This window comes from Epinephelus moara, chromosome 4, assembly GCF_006386435.1.
Source record: "Epinephelus moara isolate mb chromosome 4, YSFRI_EMoa_1.0, whole genome shotgun sequence".
Classification (NCBI taxonomy): domain Eukaryota; kingdom Metazoa; phylum Chordata; class Actinopteri; order Perciformes; family Serranidae; genus Epinephelus; species Epinephelus moara.
In genome coordinates, this window is record NC_065509.1 from 13,374,016 (window position 1) to 13,396,785 (window position 22,770).

Genomic DNA, 22,770 nt, shown 5'->3' on the forward strand with positions numbered 1-22,770 from the left:
AAAAGGACTCTGGTTTCATTCCAGCTATCAAACTGAGAAACAATTTACACCTAAGAGCCAGTAATAGATCCTAGAAACTTCAAAAGATGTAAGGTTACAAAGGCCCTCCACACTCACACACGGATGTATAAAGAGAACTAGATACAGTGTTCGAGGCAGGGCCCCATTCATTCCTATTAAAGTTGTTGCTCAATGGTACATGATGCCACAAAGTTCGACTCTCTGGGTATAAAATGATCTGGATCTTCTGCATCATTGGGCATAGCTAACGTCCCGTTAAGTCATTCGCTAACTTGAATGGGGATAAAATGATTGAAAAAATTAATCTTGTGGCTTTTCTAGACATCCAAATTGTTACACATTTCACAGGGGTTGTGGCGCTCAAAAAATGTATCCACTGATTTTCAGATTTAAGCCTATGGGAAAAAGTCTTTTTGGACTCAATGGCATTACGTAACCAAGTGGCAACCTCCAGAGCTGAAAAATTAAGCCAAAACACACAAGTGCCAAAAACTACAGTTCTTTGAATGACCACTTGAGGCTGGCTCCCGAAGCCAGTCAATCCCCATAGACTCCACATTGAAATGCCCAACTTTACAGCAAAAACAAACATGTTCACAACCTGCTACGAAAAACGGTTTGGTCTCTGTAGCTAATTTTCCCCTTCATGGCAACTGTGCGGGGGGTGATTTTTTTATAACTCACCCATTTATATTTTATTAAGCCTTAAAGCATGATTAAGAGAGGGCCGATAGTGTCCTCAGATCCACCTCTCACTCCTCTACAGTGCCATCCTTTCACCCAAATATGGTCACTTCTGGTTCCAAAAAATCCAGATGGCAATGGCCGAAATGTTGAACTCAAGACTTCAGAACAGGAGTCCACAAAACTGTGGGTGAAATCATGGTTACTTTGTCCATTATTTTTACAGTCTATGCACGAGACAGACCCATAAGTTGTAACTGCCACTATGAAAACTGGCTTTAAAGCCCAGTGCACGTCCTGGGGGCCTGGTGGCACAGGGGTTTTCATAGTAAGCTGCGACCAGCAGCTCTACAGCTTGCTCAATGGGTTGGTCCATAAAAATTTCCCCATCCTTTGGCAGCCACAGTTTTTGCCCTACGAGGCTGAAAGTCAGCATGTAGGTCATATGTGTGTGCATGTTTGTGTTCATGCCAATTGACTAAATGAGGCATGGTAATGGGAGGGGCCTATCGAAAAAAGGTGCATAACTTCCAAATGGATTCACATTCTTGCCCAAGATTTGTGGAAAAATTGATCACTTGCCAAAAGACATCTGACTGAGTGATGATGCCACCTGTCAAAAAGGAGCAAAGCATGGATGAATGTCAAAAGGACATTTAGTGTTAAAAATAAGCATTTTTAAAAGCTGTCATCAGGAGACATTCAGAGACACAGCTTAGTTTTGAGACAGGATGTAGCTGACCAACATTTAGGCTTATAACAAGTCCATCTGCATCCTGTAGAAAATGTCCTTATTTGCTCCCCACTGGCCTGAGACTGGTATCGTTTGTTGACTCAGCCTAAATGTTAAGTGGTGTGTCACAATGTAGTAGGTCAGAGGACAGTTTAAAATGTTATTTAAAGCCTAAATTCATTGGATAAAGTATTGTATATTCTGGCACTGGGCATGAAATATCCTGAGTTTGTTTAAGTGATTGTCGGGCTGTTAAACAGAGCGTGAGGCTATTTTGAGAAGCTCCCCAGTGCAAACACAGATGGATCACATATAATTTAAACTAGATGTAAACCCATTTTATCTGCACACCCACACTGAGCTGTATCAGATTATCAAGTTCTTCTGACATCTTTTTTTGTTTTGGCAAGACATATCAAATTTCAAATGTAATTTTATAGTCAGCAGCATTTTGCACACCAGTGAACGGAGCAGCCATCTGTTGCAGGACAGTAGACTGAAAAAAACAATAAAAGCTAGTAGTTAAACTAAGCAGAAGTGATTGACTTAGTGACGCCTGACAGCCCTGCTGCATGCCCACTCCTGCTGCGGCGCTACATTCATGGAAAGGAACTAAAAAAAGCTTGATTGTCCAATGATTGTAAAACACTATTCAGTTCTGACAGCATCACATGGATCAGATCACTCTCCACTGTTTAAATAAGCAATCATATTATGTGCATATTCTAATTAGGACAATCAAGCCTTGATATTTGCTCATGATTGATATGTGTTTTATCACTGGTGCACGCCTAGTGGGTGTAATTGCCTCATATAAAAGGCCAAAAAAAAAAGATATTAAAAAATTATGACACTGCAGAGGGACAGTTGGAAACCAAATATTTATTTAGGGTTGTAAACTTGTGAAATCCCCCATGCATATAAGCCAGTTTTATTTTAACGCAATTCACTGTCCTCAGTGTGGAATTCATTTTTGGAAGTCAGTGTATCCCGAGGGACTTGGAGTAAAGTCAGCTTGAGGCCACAATTAACCCGCAGGCCAAAAGATTCTTGGACATCACAGATCACATTTAAAGGAATCTGTTACTGCTGCCAAAGATGTTTAAACAAAATATACTGTGATATCGTACTCTAACTCACAGCCAAACCTTCCGCCAGTGTAGTTCCCCAAACCACAACACCAAATAATTGTATTGCATTCAGAATTGTGTGTAAAGTTCTGTACTGTACAAGGGTTGTGCACTGACCTAGATAGAGACAGGAAATCACGTTCAGCAGTGGAGGGAGAGGGAGTCTTCAATGAGGATGAATACATCCATAGATTATACTCCATCCTGCTACCTAATAAAAAGAGTATTAAGTCAAACTTAGAGCAGGTATTGTCTCCAGGCTTCGGTCCCCAGACTGTTCTTAAAATGTAATATGAAGAGACTTTGTGCCATTACGGTAAATTCAACGTGGCTAATACTGGCCTGCTAAACAAATTTCTAATGTAATTTATACTTTACTTTACATTTTTCCAGTGAGCTTCACTGAAACCCATCTTATCTGTGTCCTTAACTTGAGTTGAATAAACTGGTTACATTCTTGTCAGATTGAGGTCTAAGTGTTCTCTCACCCTGCCGTTTTTAGACTGGAGGTCAGTCTTGCCGTCTTGATTCTTCTCAGAGCTGTTGTCTGCCTTATCAGTAATTGTTCACTCTAACATTTCCTGGTGACACCAGTGTTAACTGGAGCGAACAGTCCCAGTGTCTGCAAGGCAAACACCACTCAATCTGTTGACCATATCCACGTTTTTGAAGCTGGGTCGCTCAGCCATCAGAGAGCAAATGCATTCAATTGGCTTCACAGAATTAGCGCATGTCAACAATGAGATACGGTGAGCCAGTGCCTCCTTTCCATCCTTTCCATGGTTACAGTGACCACCCGCATGTGAAACAACTCCATGCTCATTCCAAAAGCTAGTATTTTTATGGTCCAGGAGGGCATTATGGCATTATCCCAACTATGTAAATCACGTGTAATCCTGAATTTTCTCAAAAGTTTTGACATTTGTGCAAATTGTATAATATATAAAAATATATTTATATAATGGGCTTATAGATATAGTGTAATTATGTTTGTTAATTAATATTTCAAGCTATATTAGTGAAACTGGCACCAAGGAAACAATGGCAAGCAGCCAAAAAAAGTGACAAGGATATTTATCGTCTCATATTGATGGCAGGCCTCTTAATTTAATCAAATTAAAATCATATCGTGGCAGACTTCGTAATATCAGCAAGTGAAACTTGTGATTTCTTATTATTAATCAGTTTTTTCTCAGTTTTATGCTCCCCAGTCATTTAACAGAAGCCGCATTTTCCTGTCAGTACAGATTTTTGGCTGTATTTAAAGTCTTGTGAATGTTTTTAGGTTCATTATGTAGATAAATGTCATGTGTTTACGAAAGACGGCCAGTATTAACTGTAGTGACTCCAGCGTGCCCACTACTGAGGGAAAACATTGGCTTCCCATCAGCATGCAGGTCAGATAATCAACCCTGCAGCCAAGGTTTGGTGGGCGGTGGGCCATGATATTTGGCTGCTTGGCTGGATGGACAAACTGAGAAAGAGCTGGCTGTTGTCATGCCGTCGAGTCTCTGGCCTGTCGATTGGACAGTGTTTTCAGCAGCCAGCTGCCACCTTCCCACTGAGGTCTGAAGCTGGTTTGAGCTGGTCTTGGCAGATATTCTCTCCACTTCAAACTCAACCTTAGCTTTAATTCTCAGGCAGTGTTTGTTGGAAAAATTTGACTTACTTCTCCCTCCAAAAGCTCAAACTTGTAACTGAAGTTACCGTGGAAATGCCAGGCTGTTGGTCGTGTGAGCTGTGTTATTGATTTTGTAATGTCCACGAGTCCAATAGCTCAGGGAACATTGAGCAATACCTGTCTTCCATTAGGAGGACTTAACCCCCCCAGTACTGTAGCTCGTCCACCCTTCATTGACCAATCAGCACCCATGCTTTTAGCAGCACTCCTGTGGGCTGCACTGGGTAAACACAAGTGTCTGCCTCAATGTTTGTCAACGCCAGTTACCTAACCATTTATCAACTGACAGTAAGCATCTGGGCAGCTGGGATCTATGTGCATTAGAAATTATAGATTCTTCCATCAAGATTCGTTCCTCTGTCCTGCTGTGTGTGATCCCGTGGGAAGAGCTTATGGTGCAATGTTGTCCTCACAGAGTTTTTCTCCCTCAAAAGTCAAGCATGGAGGTGAATAACCTCCCTCCTACCACCACCCTAATTCCCTGGGGCCCCCTCCTCCCCTCTTGCCTCCCTGCTCAGGGGACGTCACTCCCCTGGCAGCGGTGGGACTGGAGGATGGAGCGTAGGGGCAAGACGAGGACAGATCCTATGAAGAAACAGTGTGGACAGAGGGGAGGCGTAACAGTGCTGCTCTGCTCAGTGTACATACCAGCATATGAATTAGTGTTGAGCACAGTGCTAAAGCAGAGTTTCAAGGCAGTTCATGGGTGCACTGGATCTAATTTGACTTTTACCTGTGCTTCATGTGTAGCTGATCTGCTGTGTGAGCTGTAAGAAACGCACTGACACTTCTGAAAGACTTTTTTTTCTTTTTTTTCTCGGTGTTGGACCCTACACCCGTTACATCTGCACAGTCTCGTTCTAACAGGTAGGTGCACGTCTCTGATAAAACTCAGTATTTGTGTAATCAGTATTTGTCAATCCTTTGTAGTATGTGTGAGTTGCTTGTGAGGCACTGGTCTTTGCAGAGAAATTCAACATGTTCAGTTTTGACCTACATGTTGCTGTCACTGCACAATGTAAAAACACACGACATTTATGAAATAATAATGCAGGTAACATTTTACCTGACAGGCTGATGTACAGTAATTTGCATTGTCAGTTTCCAAAACTGAATTTTCACTCTTTTAAATCTGATTTTGTTCTTTGTGATCTTCACTTTTACATCTACTGTATTCTTGGAGACGCTGTAATACAGCCCACATTGTAATGTTAATCAGCTGTCACGTCCAAAACTCATTTCCACCACACTTAAATTGAGATGAATGCATATTTGGACGGTCGTCAGTGTTAATATACGGTCAAGATAGTCAAGGTTTTTGTTCAAAGAAGAAAGCTTAACTTCAAAAGCAAGCCAGAAACTATTCATGTGAGAGCACATTTCCCCCTCATTTATGTTATTGTATTCATGCAAATATTTTAGCCAGGGTGTCCACCAGTCTTACTAATGGAAAAAGACATTTTTAGAAAGGAGACAATGAAAACAAAGAAGACCCTGCAGGTTGTCCTTTATGTCCTTTTTAATTTAATTACTAAAGAGAGATACTGGAATGTCTTTATTGTGTTCTAATGGTGCATTCACGGTCTTCTTATGAATGCCGCTCTTTGAGTACTTGGATCTGCACCATAACCCCAAACAATGGATTTTAATGGGACACTTACTGTATGAACTTTACCACGCTGAAGCACTCAGCAGCATTCCTACAATGCACGTCATAGTTTGTAGAGTTAACATTTTTCAACAGTCCTAATCCCACCTTTATTTCATCCTGATTTTGACAGCATTTTTGTCCAAGAGAACAAGCCTTAAGAGCTGCTCAAAACGTAAAGCACGTGGAGTTCAAACTGCTCACATATCTGATGACCTAGTTCAAATAGGTTTTGATGTTTATGTCCTAGTTAGAAGTTTGCCTCTAAGCCATACCTACGCTGCACAGGTATTTCCACAGTTTTCTTCTCCGTCCCCCCTGTCAGTAGGTGCCAACATGCTGGAGCAGGTTCTGTCGTTCGGCCGCTCCCTGGTGCGCAGGAAAGTGGTCGACCTGAGCAACCTGGAGGACTCAAAGCTGTGCCGCTGCCTGGGGACCGTTGATCTCATTGCCCTGGGAGTTGGCAGCACTCTGGGCGCCGGCGTCTACGTCCTGGCCGGCGAGGTGGCCAAGGGCGACTCAGGCCCCAGCATAGTCATCTCCTTCTTAATTGCTGCCCTCGCCTCTGTCATGGCTGGCCTGTGTTATGCTGAGTTTGGCGCACGCGTCCCCAAGACTGGCTCTGCTTACCTTTACAGCTATGTGACTGTGGGAGAGATCTGGGCCTTCATTACTGGATGGAACCTCATTCTCTCCTATGTGATTGGTGAGTTAGTGACATTCTTTGAATCATGTTATTTAAATGTCCAGTGTGTACGATTTAGGAGGATCTAATGCCAGAAATATTAAATGTGTTTTCCCTTGTGTATAACCACCTGAAACTAAGAATCATTGACACCTTAGAATGAGCCGTTTATATCCACATATGGTCTGGGTCCTCCTCCATGGTATCGACCATGCTGCAAACGGGAGAAGTTTCAGTTGGTTGCAATCTGCAATCCCACCATTAGATGTCACTAAATACTGAACTCTAAATCTTTAAAGGAGATGCTGATTCTCCATTGTTTTTGTTTTTTGCTTTCTCGCAGGTACCTCCTCAGTGGCCCGGGCTTGGAGCGGCACATTTGACGAAATGATAGGAGGGCACATAGAGATGTTCTGTAAGACCTACTTCAGCATGAACTCTCCTGGTTTGGCTCAGTACCCTGACTTTTTTGCCGTCTGCCTGATACTGCTGCTTTCTGGTAAGGCAGCAAATAAAGGCTGAAAATCATAGAATTTAAGTCAATATGATGGTGCAGGGGCTGCAGACAAAGAATGGAAACTAGGTTTGGTACATCTTGTTTAAAAAAAACAAACAACGTTCATGAGCCCCAGCTGGATTAATCCAATAAAGAGATGGCAGGACACTGTGTGATAAGTGCTTAATAGGGCAGGGCAATGTGAGTCCACTGGGAGACCATGTTCACCCTCTTCCGTTTTGAAAACTCCCTGATCATCCTGCTGGTCTTCAGCAGCACCCGCTTCTCTTTCCCACAGTTACACTCAGTCACATCTGGGAATGCCCAGTAAAGCTACAATCGCTGTACAACCTCAGGCAACTGAGAAGCTCCACTGCAGCAGCTGAGGGTTTAGTGTCCTCAGTAGCTGTTAATGACTTGGAGAGGACTCCATATTAACTTCCCGTGGTCAGATTCATGACAGTCCACTGATTCAAAGTGGACATGTTTTGGTTAAATCCCGTCTTTATAACCCTCAGGCTAAAACTGAAAACTTTATCATGCGTTGTATCCATTCGCCTGCCAATGCAATGGTCACATTCGGTCAGTGTGACCCAGAAACCAGCCACTTGTGTTTGACTGTTTTGAAGGACCACTGCTTTCAAACTTGTGCTACTATACCCATCAAAACCACAAAGAAATCAGATCCTGTTTCTGTGAAACTAAAAGAAAAATATAGGTTTGTAGCTATCACTCTTTTGATATAGTCTGAGGCACCCCAAATAATTTTCTGTACATTTTTTTGAAGATTTTTGTCAGTTCTTTCATGAATGTACACTACCAGTCAAATATTTTTGAACAAATTTGACTGAAATTCAAGCAGTTTAAGTCCAGTGAATAATGTGAAATCACACAAAGATAAGTGCTAACACAACTTAAAAAACAAAAGTTTAGGATACAAGAAGCTGAAAAACAATATAAATTTTATAGTTATAATTTTCAGGTAACAAGTAATGGCCTAAAAACTTACAGATGCTCTGCAGCAGTGGAAGTAAATGAAGCCTTAACAGCTGGTGTTAACTATTTCTACAGGCACCCCCAATGTTTGTTGATTACCCACAAATCCTCTCTCTGAATAAAAGCAGTGTTGGAACAGACTGTGTTACTACACCCTACAAAACATTGTTTGGACAATATTGCACTGCAGGAGGTACATTGCTGTCATACTGGCAAGAAAAAGGCAAATAATAAAGGAAGAGAGACAGACTATTATAAGCCTTAGGTCTTTCCTTTAGAGAAATTGCAAAGATAGCCAAGGTATCCGTAAGAACAATTTCGTCGACATCAAAAGGCGCCTGGAAACTGGAGGAAACTTTGACAGGGAGAGGTCTGGCAGACACAGTTTGTAACAGAATCAGAAGGCAAGTTTCTGAGAGTCAACAGCTCGCGCTGATAGGCAACTAACAGGACAACAACTTCAAGCACAGCGTAACAGTGGTTGAAAGCATAGACTTTAAAATAGTGGATGTAGCTGTCACCCATTGGTTTGTGGACTCCGGTTTTGAAGCCTCGAGTCAATTTGGTGCCCATCTTGATCTGACTGAGAACCTGAGGACACAATCCGCAGCCAAGCAGTCGCTCAAAGCATTCCTGCCCTTGAATATGCATAACATTTAAGCCATAATGTAACAGGTGAGTTATATAAAAAGTCACTCTTTGTTTAGTTGTCAAAAACGGTGAAATACGCCATAGAGACCAAAAATGTTTTTGTACCAGGTTGTTAACAGGTTCATTTCTGCTGTGAATTTGGGCATTTTAACATGAATGGGGATTGACTGGCTTCTGGAGCCAGCCTCAAGTGGCCATTCAGGGAACTGCAGTTTTTGGTATTTCTGTGTTGGCCTCATTTTTCAGCCTTCAAGGTTGCTGCCAAGTTAAAAACAAGGAAGTCTCTGTTTAAACTAAAAAGCTGCAGGTTTGACAGATTGAGTGGCAGTAAAAAAGTTATTGCTGAAATTGGTCAAGATAATCAATGTCTTTCAAAGAAGCTTTAACTTCAAAAGCAAGCCAGAAACTATTTACCGGAGAGTATATCTCATCCCTCATTTATCTTATTGTATCCATGCAAATATTTTAGCCAGGATCTCCACCTATCTTACTGACGAAGAAAGACATTTACAAGACAATAAAAACAAAAAAGACTTTTCAGAATGTCTCATTGTGTTCTAGTGATGCATTCACAACCTTCTTATGGATGCCGCTCCTTGACTAGTCAGATCTGCACCATAACCCCAAACAATGGATTTTAAAGGGACATTTACTGTATGGACTGTACCAAGGTGAAGCACTTAGCATTCTTATAATGCACGTCATAGTTTGTAGAGTTAACATAACAGGTTTTAACTGCAGTCTGAGTGACTTTTAGGTATTGAGCTTCAAAGTTTTTGCATTCCAAATAGCAAAAATGATACATGGAACAAGTCTCTTACATACATGAAAATGACACACACCCTCAAGTTATTCTGAATGTAAAATATCAAAATCCTGTCAGTTTTGTAGATGGGTTTTTTTAGGGACGGAACTTCTAATCCTAAGAAGTCCATTTCTACTTGGAGTTATAAGGTTTTATCTTACAAATCACGTAAAGAAGCAATTATTTTCAGAGAATACAAACAGTTTACTAATTTGTTTTAAACATAAAATTAGTGTTGTAACATAGTGTCTACCTATATGAGAAAGTTTGATTTAATGTTTTCTATGATATTTTTCCGACATTCATTTCTTTTTGTAGAACAAATCTTATTTTCATAAAGCACAGCAGGTTAGGTAAAGGTCAGTACTAAATATTTTTTTAAGTATAGAGGTCAATTTTAGGGAGAAATATGATTGGTTATTATAAAACACATTATTCCAGGAACCATTAGTTTAAAATTTGTGTGGCTCAGACAGCCAGAAGCTACTGTAACACATCTAACCAAGACTGTACTGCAAAGAAAGAGGGACAGGTAAAGTATAAGTCTACGCTAGATATATGCTGAATGAAAACATTTTGCTGCACTATACCCTCCGGTCTCTCTCTTCATCTACAGCAAGCTAAAGACCCAAAACAAACCCCTAAGCTACAAATGCAAGATATTGAGATTACTGGGAACTTCTACGACAGTGCTGGGAATAACAAAACAGTATCTGATTTCCATTGTAGAAAGAATGCTGCCAGTGTGTTCAGCTGTTATATCTGCAAATGGTTGCTACCTTGATAAGTCAAAAGATTAAACGTGTTAAAACAAAGATTTTTTTTTATCTCCAATTGTTTATTTGTTCTATGCTTCATTTCAGAGTACATTAAAACACGTAAATGCGTAAATGTCAACATAAACTGTTCAGAAGCTGTGAAATGTGTACCCTAAATGACAAATTTTATTAACTTTGGTGATCCTACTTGTAGATTTTTATGTAGCATGCTAATGTTAGCATTTAGCTCAAAGCACCACTGTGCCTCAGTAGGCTACTGCCTCACAGAGCTGCTAGCATCGTTCATCTGTAAGCTGTTTAATTTAAAGTCCATCAAGTGGCAGTGTCTTTTAAAAAAAGTATTAGGTTTTTAGGTGATACAACTTGATAATAATATTAATAATGATGTGGACAAAGACACATTGCAACTATTCGACATTCACTGATCAAATATTTATCAAAGTAGTGCTGGCATTTCAGTTAAACAGCAAACATCACATCACTGTGCTGAGCTCTGTTGCCTCTCTGCCCATCACAGGACTGCTGTCGTTTGGGGTGAAGGAGTCAGCCTGGGTCAACAAAGTCTTCACTTCGATCAATGTGCTCGTACTCTTGTTCGTCATCATCTCTGGCTTCGTCAAAGGAGACTCACAAAACTGGAAGATCACTGAAGAATCCCTTATTAATGTCACCATAGTTAGAAGGTAATTCATTAATTTAACCATTACAGTTATATGTTTGTAAAGCCCTAAACAACAGACATAACAGAACTATCAGTATTGCTGATAGTCTGATTTGTTTGCATTGATGCATTGGTCTCTATAAAACATGCAGGGCAGCAGTGGTTAAACTTCTCCTTATGTCCCCCATGTTTTTATGTTATGAAATAACAGTTTATGTGTCTCAGGAACTTGTCGGTGACAGCCAACGTGAGCAGTGATTATGGAGTTGGAGGATTTATGCCCTTCGGCTTCAGTGGGACCTTAGCTGGAGCTGCTACCTGCTTTTACGCTTTTGTTGGATTTGACTGCATTGCAACTACAGGTGAGCTACTGATCGGATGTGATAAAAAGAACAGTTCACCCCAAAATCAAGACCACATATTTTTCCTCTTACCTGTAGTCATGAACCAGTTACTCAAGATAATCCACATTCCTTGTTGTGAAGCAGTTTCATAAAGGAACTACTTTCTTTTACCAAACTACACCCACCAACCGTATCACAATCCAGAAGGAAGTGTGCATCTACTGCTGGCTCACCTAGCACCTCTGAGCTAGCTAATGCTACAGTTAAGCCAAAGAAGATGCCATAAATCTTAACATCTCGTGCTGTCACAAGCACAAGCCTCTTGTCCATGAGTAGATGCACGCTTCCTTCTGCACAGTGATGCAGTTGGTGGGTGTTGTTTGGTAGAAAGAAAATAGTTCCCACATGAAACTATTTTTTTGTGGTGCACTTTGAGCACCACAAGCTGAGTGCCTTCTAGTTCCATTATACTGAAGAGAAGGCAGACATCTCTATGGCCGATAACTCCAACACTCAGCAACTCACACCACAACAATCTAGATTGGTAATCAGCATTAAAGGTGAGAGGAATAATATTTTCCTTTTGATTTTGGGGTGAACTGTCCCTTTAAGAGTGACTTAAACAAAGCTAAAGATATTTGTGTGTCTGTGTGTGACAGGCGAGGAGGTGAAGAACCCTCAGAGAGCCATTCCTATCGGCATCGTGGTGTCACTGACCGTGTGCTTCCTGGCGTACTTTGGTGTGTCAGCCGCACTCACTCTGATGATGCCCTACTACCTGCTGGATGAGAAGAGCCCTCTGCCCATGGCCTTTGAATATGTGAGCTGGGGCCCTGCCAAATATGTGGTCGCTGCAGGTTCTCTGTGTGCCCTCTCCACCAGGTAAGCACTGGATTGCTTTTGTAAAACAAGTTGAGGACAAAATATTAATATTCATAGTAGACAAAAGCATTTAGATGTTGCATTTAGGTGTCTTTAAGACTTTCTGGCTGATGTGCATGCTATAAATGGGTGATAATGGTGGAGGAGATCTGGTCAAACTTTCTGACATTGCATCTGTCTGTCTTGTTATTAGATTGATTCCTGTTGCTTATCGGGGCATAGTGGGCGCAGTGCTTAAGCCTCTGTGCTGTCAGATACCTGCATGTGTTTGTAACATACTATTTATAATTGAAGTATCATACATATGGTGGGCAAGTTTGTCTATAAACAATATATTAGTGTAATTTAATTCTGTCTTTCTTCCCTGAAGTCTTCCGAAATCAGTTCTCCCTCAGTTTTCCATAAGCAAGCCCTGGTGGATGTCAGTCACAGACTTCACCTATGATCTGCACTCATGTGCATATTATCCAATTAGACATGTCAGTGCCTGCAGTTGGTGTTAAGGTGGTTACTTTGGGGTCCGCCCCTTGGCAGTTGTTCTCACAGTTGCTACTAGCTGTGAATCCCCTTTGACACACATTTTGGTGCTTTTATATATTTGGAATAAATGTTAATATTTCTGGGTACTGTAAGGACTCACAGGCACATGCTCAAAACAGGCTTGACTCCAAATCAGCTCTGAAAACTGAGAAAAACAACTAAAACCTACTTTCAAACATAAACATGTCTGTTTAAAGGCAATGGAAACAACAGGAAAGAAAGACACCAGTTGACCTCAATCATGCTCTGAAGCTTTGATGATGTGACTGTTAGTGTTAATTTGTGTGTGTCTGTGTTTTGGGCTTTGGACTAACTTTGTTGGTCTTGCATGTCTCTGCTGTCTCATGCAGTCTGCTGGGCTCCATTTTCCCCATGCCTCGTGTAATCTATGCTATGTCGCAGGATGGGGTGCTTTTCAAAGTCTTAGCCCGAATCAATCCTAAGACGAAGACCCCACTTATTGCCACTATGACCTCCGGTGTAGTAGCAGGTGAGAGTCGGAGAGCGTCCAGTGAGATCACTCCCGCTAATCTTTTTCCACTAATCAACTGTGAAAGACACAGTGACAGATGCAGATATTAATTTGCTTCTTTTTTCCTGAAATTGACCCATTCTTTTAAACCTCTTGTATCAATAATTCCCTTTATAGGAGGTAGTTGAGGGAAACCTCAATATACATATGTTGTTTTTCACAGTTGTGCAGGTGCTATGTTTTTTTTCCCAGAATGCCCTCAACTTAACCATGAACCCTCTTCTCCCTAGCCTGTTGGGCTGCATGTTCCCTCTGCCGCGCATTCTCTTTGCCATGGCACGAGATGGTATTCTGTTCAAATTTATGTCCAAAGTGAGTAAGCGCCAGTCTCCTGTAGCTGCCACCATGGCGGCAGGTACCACTGCGGGTAAGAGATGAGGACTCGCCTATTATGGGGTTGTATCGTGGACGTTGTTTGGTGTTTTGATCTGTGCACGTTGGTGGTGGTGACTGCATGTTAAAGTTAGTGATGGTGCTTCCAAACCCATGTGAAAAACATTGCACACATTATTTAGGCTGATAAGTTCACTAACATTTAAATAGGAAGCTACAGCCTGGCAACCTTAAAGTAACGGCAAGACTCCAGGAAGTTACTGCTCCTGGCACATAACACCCTGAAAAACACAATGTCTTCTTTTTTATCTACACCAGTCGTGAGCCTGGAGAGGATTATGTGTTTGGTTGTGTGTGTGCTGTCTGTCCTCAGCTAATCTCACATACTACTGGACCCATCAGCCTAATGTTTTTTGTGTGCACACAGTAATAACTGTATGCTGAAGGGCATCTCGTGGTTGTGGTGATTCACAATTTTTGTATTGACTGCTCTGTTTAATCATTTAATCGACTGATGATTCCTCCCTCCTCTTAACCGGCCGGTAGGAGCTGCAGGTAATCAACAAAATCACATAGCAAAAGGCATTTCCGACAATCGTCTCGACTACAAACAAGCGTTGCCTAGTCTGCTGCAGGCCACATTTTGGCCTTTGTTGTTACTCAAAAACTGACATCCAGAGAAAACCTTGGTTTTGTTTTGAACCCGAGCATGTGCAGATTAATTTCATACCCCATATTGTCGCTGTCCAATGAAAAACACGTATCTCCACTTTTGACGATTTTGACTTTCTACGCACTTTGATGGACACTTCTGACACCCAATGGAGATACGTGTTGAATAGATGATGTAATAAAATGTCTTTCCCTTGGTCATTTGGATACCCAACGCTAACGATTGCTAGGGAATATTATGGACACTCCATGCACTGTAGAAAGTCAAAATCATCAAAAGTGGAGATATGTGTTTTTCATCGGACAGCAATATGTAATTCACTAAAGCTACGTATGATAGGAGATGAATAAATCCCAGTTTTGCTGTCTTCGCTCAGTGAGATTCAACTCTTCTTTGTTTGGGAAGTATACGTAGGGGTTTTATTGGACATCTTGTTTAAGGTTTGTCTCCATATAGCCTGTCTACTCTGCTTACACTTTGATAATGTAACCTGCATATTGTCTCCCCTTCATTCCATTACTGTCATGTATACACACTGAACACACAGACTGCTGCACACTCCCTGTTCCCCACCCACATGCCTGGAGACACACCTGACAGTGATATGCACTTGACTTTCTAGTTACACCATTTTTGTACAGATTAAACAACACATGAAACTAGAGTACAGAGACGCTTACCTTAGTTTGGCTCAAAGACCGGGAACAAGGGGAAACAGCTCGTTAGTAAGGGTGTCGCGATGTACCAGTATTATAAAAAAAAAACTATTTCTTTCCGTTCTCGCTTGGTCTCCCTCGCCTTTGTGTAATTTATTTGCCAAAAAAGAGAGAAAACGCACAATAAGTTAAAGATAAATTTGATAGCATTACTATTATTTTTACTATTGTTTAAAATTTTCTTTTCATATCACGGTTATATCGTTATCGCAATCCACAATTATCGTGTAGTGAAAATTTGATATCATGCCAGCCCAAGTCCAAAGGTAACAACACCTGCCTACCAGCATCTGTGAAGCTGATCTATTAACACGTTATATCTGGTTTGTTGAATTAGTATAAAAACTGACGTATAAAAACACAAAACAAAAAAGGACAAGTTGTGGTTTTACAGGAGGTTGCTGGATTTCCTGGTTTGGAACAGTGACTTCCCGGGGTTTCATTGTGACTTTTAAGATGCCGGGCTGTATTCATATTTAGCACACATACATTAGAGTGGTGTCAATCTTCTCATCTAATCCCTGGCAAGACAGAATATACGCCATTTCCTCATATATCAAATTAAGTCTTTAATTCTGTAGGTTTGATTGAGATTTAGGTTTTCTTTCATAAAGTTTTTTATTTAGAAAAGATGGTCACCACATTGAAGAGCATTAAAGAACAGTTAGTGGTTAGTGGCTGTATTGAAATCAACTTCTCACTTTGCTGCAGTGATGTCGAAGTGTACTCCAGGGTGTGTTAGTACACCGTGACATCACTCCAACAGAGTGCACTTCTGACCACGCAGTGAACAGGATTGAAACTTTCAACCTGAAAGGATAGTGAAACATGTCTTTTTGGCCTGCTGTTGAGTCAGTCTTAAAGTTAAGTAAAATGACTTAAACTGAGATGTTCTACTTCCAATGATAAAATAAAGTAGAAATGCAAATGGTTGACCTTTGGGGACTGGTAAGGTGCTCACTGCCCTCAGGTGTTGGGCTGAGACCTGTAGGATGAATGATGTGAGTAAAAATGGCAGGCAGATGTGAACACTGGGTGTACAGTGTATAGTGCAGCTGATAGAACAGGGCAGGGGAGCTTTCTTTGTTATTTCAATTTTAATATTATGTTATGAGGAGCAGTGGACATACCACGGCTCTGTGTTTGTACTGTGCTGCTGAGATCAAATTCATACCGGAGTCTGCTGCTGAGATACAAGAGAGGGAACACCACAGTGTATCTCACATCAAACGACACTCAGTACGCAGATGATTACAGCTGTCAGCCCAGGGAAACATTTGGCTCCTTTGTGTCTTTTTATCATGAAGACATGTCTGCGTGAAATTTAATTTGCATCTGGTCATGTTTATGTTTATTGTTGGAGTGTGCATCTGAAAAAAAAATCAACATTTTAATTGCAAGAATATTATTGTTGTGGGTGTAAATGTAAATGCATGTATTTTGTGTAAATGATTGTCTCCAGTAATCAGTAATGATCCCATGTCTTGTAAATGTTCTTTGTTTGTGTTAACTACATTTTTGTTTTGCTTGCTATAGCCATCATGGCTTTCCTGTTTGACCTCAAAGCACTGGTCGACATGATGTCCATTGGAACTCTGCTGGCCTACTCGCTGGTTGCTGTGTGTGTCCTGATTCTCAGGTGGGTACATTTATAAATATCGAAGGACTCTTATTTGAGCCACATTGTGAAACAGTTTACCTTGTGGATTTCTAAAAACCCACCACAGGTATGATCACCTCGCAAACGCCTCCTGTTATTGCATCACATTGGTGATGTAAGAGCTGTGAATGCTGCCATTGTGTGAGTGTGAAGTGGCTGCTTGAGTGAATGAAGGTGTTTACTGTAGTTTCGCTGAAGTCTGGACCTGCTGTACACCTCTGCTGGGTGAACTGAGGTGACTCATCACCACAGCAGTAGTAAACATGAACACAGTGTTTGTTACCTGATTGTAACTGGATTTACAGGCCTCGGTTGTTTTGTAAAGTAAAACTAAACACAGTGACAGCGATCTGTGGCTGTATAAATGGTACTGTATATAAACTAGGGATGTACTGATTTATCAGCTGAATTTTGGTATCAGCCAATATTGGCCTTGTTAACTGCCATTGGCCTACAGTCATGTTAATAAAATGACGTTCACCGGTCATCAGTTTTCAGACATTTTCCCCATAGACCACTATTGACATCTATAAGCTGTTGACAGGACACCTTAAACTGCAAACAAGGTCAATTATGACACTTTTTATTATGAAGTTTTGGTCCATGGAGGTTTTATATTTGTAAAACTTTCCTCGAGCCGAGAAAAGCGATTTAAAAATCTGTGATGTCATCACAATGTTAAGTCTATCAGCTAAACAGAATATCGTGGGCACAGCTTGCAGGAGAAACACCACTGCTACAAACTGTTCCAGTTACAGCAGGGGTTCGGTATCTACATATTATTATACATCTATGATTGTGTTTACATGGACATTAATACCCTGTTCATGATCGGATTTTGAAATATCTCGTTAATGTATCTGAGCATGTAAACACTATACTCCATTTATGAGATACCCTAATATGCTGGAGCACTCTAAAAGAAACAAGAATAATGAGAAATAAGAATAACCCAGTTTTTCTGTGGTCATGTAAACACAGTATCACAAATATAATCATAACCTGGATAAACCTTATAAACAGGTTATTAATGTCCATGTAAATGCACTTTGTGATTGCTTACATTATGATGCGTTCAAGCTCTATTCAGTAAAAATGATTATTGGGTTAAGGTAAATTATATTGCTATCGTGATGTGTTCAAATGCAATCTTGTAAAATTGGGATTTTGGGTTTTATTTAAGGTTGTTTCATAAATTTGTATGATTGTATTTGTGCTTGTTCAAAGATTGTGTAATGAAGGGCTGAATGACTTTAAAACAGCTCAGTTATTATAATTTTTTTATAATGAAGATTTTTTTGTTTCCCTGGCACAAAAGGGGAGTAAGTAAAAACAAAAACAAAATAAATAACAACAACAGAAACATCACTATGGGCCAAATTGATATAAACATCGGTATCAACCCAAAATTTCACAATGGGTGCATCCCTAATGTAAATAGGTTGTATGTAGAGACATTGAAAACACTGAACATTTTGCTGTGGTGAAATGCAGACTTGTGACCTTTAATGTCTGACGCCTCTGTGGTCCAGGTACCAGCCAGATGGAACCCTAGAGCGGCGAGCAGGCACCAGTGAGAGAGACTACCTGTCCTCTGAGGAGGGCGAGTCCGACCTGACAGAGTCAGAGTCCCACCTCAACATGCTGAAGGGTGGCAGCTCCACCCTGCAGGCTGTCCTGCACCCTGCTGTCTCACCCTCTGAGCATTCCTCCAGTGTGGTCAACATGTCCATCTGTGTGCTAGGTGAGTGAACCAAGGTTATATAATCTTTCCTTTTTTAAATGGTGTGACAAAAGACGTCCGAATTAAGTGTGTGTTTTCAAACCACAGTGCTGGTAGTGTGTGTGGTCAGCTACCTCACCACGTACCACATCTACTCCATCCTTGGTATGGAAGTGTGGATTCTGGTGTTGCTGGCCGTGTGTCTCCTCATCTTCAGCGGCTGCGTCTTCATGGTCTGTAGGCAGCCTCAGACTAACAAGAAGGTCTCCTTCATGGTGCGTGGCAGCTCAGTAACTTCACCACTTTCATACCAAACCCTGAGTTATTGAGTGAGATTGATCCAATATTTTGCTTGTTGTCATCACAGGTTCCCCTTCTGCCCTTTCTGCCCATTCTGAGCATATTTGTCAATATTTACCTCATGGTCCAGCTCAGTGGAGACACCTGGATACGTTTCTCTGTGTGGATGTTTGTGGGTGAGTGTCTTTTAACTGCTGGTCCAAAGCTGATCCCATCCGGTTACAAACAGCCATGATCCATCGTGGACATTTACAGGAGTAGTTTGACATTTTGGAAAATATGCTTATTAGTTTTTTTTGTCAAGAATTAGAAGAGAAGATGAATACCAAAGGTACTCTGCCTCTGCTGACCAGATACAGAATGTTGATTAATGAGCTTTAGAGGCTATTGGATGGATTCTGTCTTTCGGACGAGCAAAGCTAAGCTAACTGTCTCCTGCAGGTGTCTAAAACCTGCAGTCTTTCTATTGGCCAGCAGGGGGCGACTCCACTGGTTGCAAAATAATGTCTGATTGTGTAGACATCAATGGGAAAATGATACTACTTTTTGATTGATTTATGATCTCAATCTCGAGTTTCAAATATTCTTCGATAAAGCATGAGGTTCATTTAGTAAATTATGGTCCTATTTAGAATAAAATATACGTTAAAGCCAGCTACACGTAAGGGCGTGGCTACAAGTCAGGTCCATCCCTCGCTCCTCCACAGCTCCACCCTTTCACCCAAATATGATCCCTTCTGGCTCAGAAAAAAACAACAACCAAAATGTCAAACTCAAGGTTTCACAAACCAATGGGTGACGTCACAGTGACTACGTCCACTTCTTTTATACAGTCTCCTGCCTGTGGCTTCATATTTACGCATATGAAAGTGGTATCAGTGATATCTAATTCTTGGCAAGAAAGCAAACATGATCTAAAATGTCAAACTTAACCCTCAGAGATGCAACGCCTGACACCTCTTCCTAACTGGATGCGAAGGAGCAAACAAGCAAACATCAGACTGTTTCAGTTTGAAGATGCGGATGTCCTAACCTGCTCCGTGTGTCAGTGAACAGGCTAAGCGACGTGATGCTTGCTCAAAAAAACCCCACATATGTTCACCCTGGCTCTATTTTTGTGAAGCTTCCGGCAAGCTGTTCCTTAGGCTCGATCAGGGCTTTAAAAGGCTCCCTGATTGTTGTTGGCTAGTTTTTGGTCCTCCATCTGCCAGAGGTTGCCCGCTCACTGTATGTTAGAAGGAGGTGTTTCACTGTTTTTTTTCATTAGTATTTCATATCTCTTCCAACATTTTTCTCAGGCTTCCTGATCTACTTTGGCTACGGCATGTGGCACAGTGTGGAGCGCCAGCGTAACCTCCAGAATCCTTCAAAAAGCAGCAGCACCACGGAACACAACAAGACTGGTGGGGAGAAGCAGGTTGCTATGGGTGCAGTGGGAAAAGACCAGGAGTCTTTCATCTGCCCAGAAAAGACCAGCCAGTGTTAAAGCGAAAGACTCTGCGAGGCGACGGATGCATAAAAGCACACAGCAGCTCTGCCTCGATGCACCTGTTTATACAGCTTCGCCATGTGGCGCCTCAGTCACAAGCACATTCAGCCTGCAAAGGCAGCGTCAGTACTCTGTATCAGCGGCCACACGATGGGGAGCCGCTCTATCACTGTGATGGAACCACATCCTGTAGGTCACATGGACAGCATGGAGGCAGAATTGAAAGGACAGGTAACACACTGGAGAGTGATGTTCATTTCTTTTAACGATGAAGCAGTCAGCGCACGACTGCAGCAAAGCTTTTTCATTATGGACTTCTTAGTGCTTGATGCTCATTTTATTTTTTCTGTTACTCTTTACATTTTAAAGCAGATTTATACAAGTGTTTTTTTAAATGTAAAATCTGGGAAATCCGTCTCATCCATTTAATGGCACAGAGTATTATTAGATTTTGATACAACACTCGTGTACATTAGAAATAGTGTTAGTTCATTGATGTTGACGGGTCTCCAACGTAGTGAGTCCCCGGGACTCACAGGTGGGAAAGTTAGTGGGTCCTCATGCTGCACGACAATGGCCAAAATGATAATCACGATTATTTTGATCAATGCTGAGATCACGATTATTTATCACAATTATTAATTGATTTTAGGCACAAAATATTTTTATTGCACTGTCACATTTAAATAAACAGAGCACTGCTTTCACTTCCATGTTGTGCTACTTCCTGCTAATGTACAAATCTTTACATCTCCTAGAAATAACATGTAAATAAAACTGTATCAAAACATTAAACCCAAAAATAAATCCTTCGCCTGAATTCAGTGCATCTCCTAGGAACAAAACATAAATATAACTGTACCTAAAATATAAGCTAGCTAAAATTAGATGTGCCAACACAGAATGCAACCAAATGAAAACAGCCTTTATATTGGACACATATTTTTAGTGTAATGTGATTACAGTTGTTATTTCAGTCTGTCTTTGTGAGCTGGTTGGAGTCTGAGGTGATGCTGGACAAAGACAGGGATTCAATGAGGTAACTTAAGTGACTCTTCACCTACTGCTCCAGGCATTTGATTTTCATTTTGCTCGTCTGCTCTCTGCTGTATATTACTTTTTGCCTCTGCTGCAGCAGCAACATTCAGGAAGGTTTTTCACAGGCTGCCGCTGCAGGGTACACACGCAACCTCCAAAAATAGAGGCTGGCTGTTAGTTTAGGAAACGCTTGATTTGATATGCAGTGGACTTTTCTAAGAGTGGAGCACACATTGTATACATCAGTAGTGGTTTTGTGGCTGTTTCTGGTCAAATAAAAAGGATCTTACTTTTACCAACAAGGTGTATCTCTGTAGGGATCCTTTGCATAATGTTGTCTGACACTTAGAATAACAATCTGAGCCTGTCAGTGGCAAAAGCAAGTACTTCTAGTGGACATACATTGACGGTGCAAACATGCTCTGAGTTATCACATTGCAGCCTGTGGGGCACTGCTGGCTGCAGCATTCTCGCTCAGTACCAGACCAATTTAGAATAATTGTTGTTCCTATTGGTCACAAATAAATATGGAGGAAAATAGTACTGTCTTAACCGGAGTACCTTGCCACCAAAAAAAAGCACAATTACTTAGAAATTGAAGTATTGTATTACTGTATAATACAAGATCTGTCTTGCCACATAATTTAGATGGCCTTGACATTTTTTGAGGTTTATTCTGTTGCATTCAGTGTCGTTCTTAGAAGACTGGAGTCTGCATTGCTCTATAACCACCCTGAGGAGCCTTTTTGTGCTGCACTGAAGACTCAGTTCTTACATTTTTCCCTCTGGGCTTTAAGGGGCCATCCTGTTTTTCCTGTACTGCCAGTGATTTACACTAATCCTACACTTTTCAGGAGGTCAGATACCGAGGCTGTAAGACGTTGGTGAGTGATAGGTTTGATTGATATCTGCAGTGCAGCGTTTTACATGAATGTGGAAAATTTCAGAAGCTTGTCTCAGCAGGAATAAGGTAAGTATCCTACTGTCAGTAGTGGTGCAGCCGGGGGAGAGTGAGTGTCATGGCCACCCTGATATAATTGCAAAAATAATCAAAATAATTGGAGGCCTCTGTTTGTGGTGTTTTTTTTTTTTTTTATTTGAGTAGGTGTGTTCCCAGGAAATGCTTTGTTCCTTACAATCCATGTGGTCATTCAAATTAAAGCTGTATATTTGTCTTTTTAAGGAAAAGGACAACCAGCCCATCTGAGGAACAATGAATCATCTAAAGCCCAGTTCAGACCAAAGACTTGCAACGGGACAAGTTGAAACAGGCAACTAATTGCAACGTGCCATTCTGCAATATTCTAAAAAGCTGTCGGTTCACATCAATACAACTAGATGAGATGGAGTATCATTTCTATGCAACAACTCTCTGTACTTCCGTTCTAAATTCCAGCTTTACAGGCTCGTTTTGTGGCTGAATATAATTTATAGTTTCTTAAAATATGAATGAGGAAAGTGATAGGGAGATACTGGCTACAGCTGCATTTGTTGTACTGATAAAACTGCAAAAAACAGAAACAAAACGAGCATCAGATGGACTGTATTCAAGATAAATACAACACAATAA

The 22,770-nt window shown here is 41.0% G+C and overlaps 1 protein-coding gene across 3 annotated transcripts; it reads left to right on the plus strand.

The window, feature by feature from the left end:
- Nucleotides 1–4,524: 4,524 nt before the first annotated feature.
- slc7a2 (solute carrier family 7 member 2) lies at nt 4,525–21,495 on the plus strand. Of its 3 annotated transcripts, none has more exons than XM_050042305.1 (12): nt 4,525–5,116; nt 6,223–6,603; nt 6,926–7,081; nt 10,827–10,992; nt 11,196–11,332; nt 11,974–12,196; nt 13,087–13,226; nt 16,527–16,629; nt 18,183–18,394; nt 18,482–18,648; nt 18,741–18,849; nt 19,972–21,495. In XM_050042305.1, exons 2-12 carry the CDS (start codon nt 6,234–6,236, stop codon nt 20,157–20,159), a joined length of 1,971 nt encoding a protein of 656 aa, XP_049898262.1. In that variant the 5' UTR covers nt 4,525–5,116; nt 6,223–6,233; the 3' UTR covers nt 20,160–21,495. The 3 variants fall into 3 exon arrangements, with proteins under 3 accessions (XP_049898262.1, XP_049898263.1, XP_049898264.1); XM_050042306.1 differs by having other exon boundaries at nt 6,226–6,603; XM_050042307.1 differs by lacking the exon at nt 13,087–13,226 and adding an exon at nt 13,499–13,635 and having other exon boundaries at nt 4,526–5,116.
- Nucleotides 21,496–22,770: the final 1,275 nt, after the last annotated feature.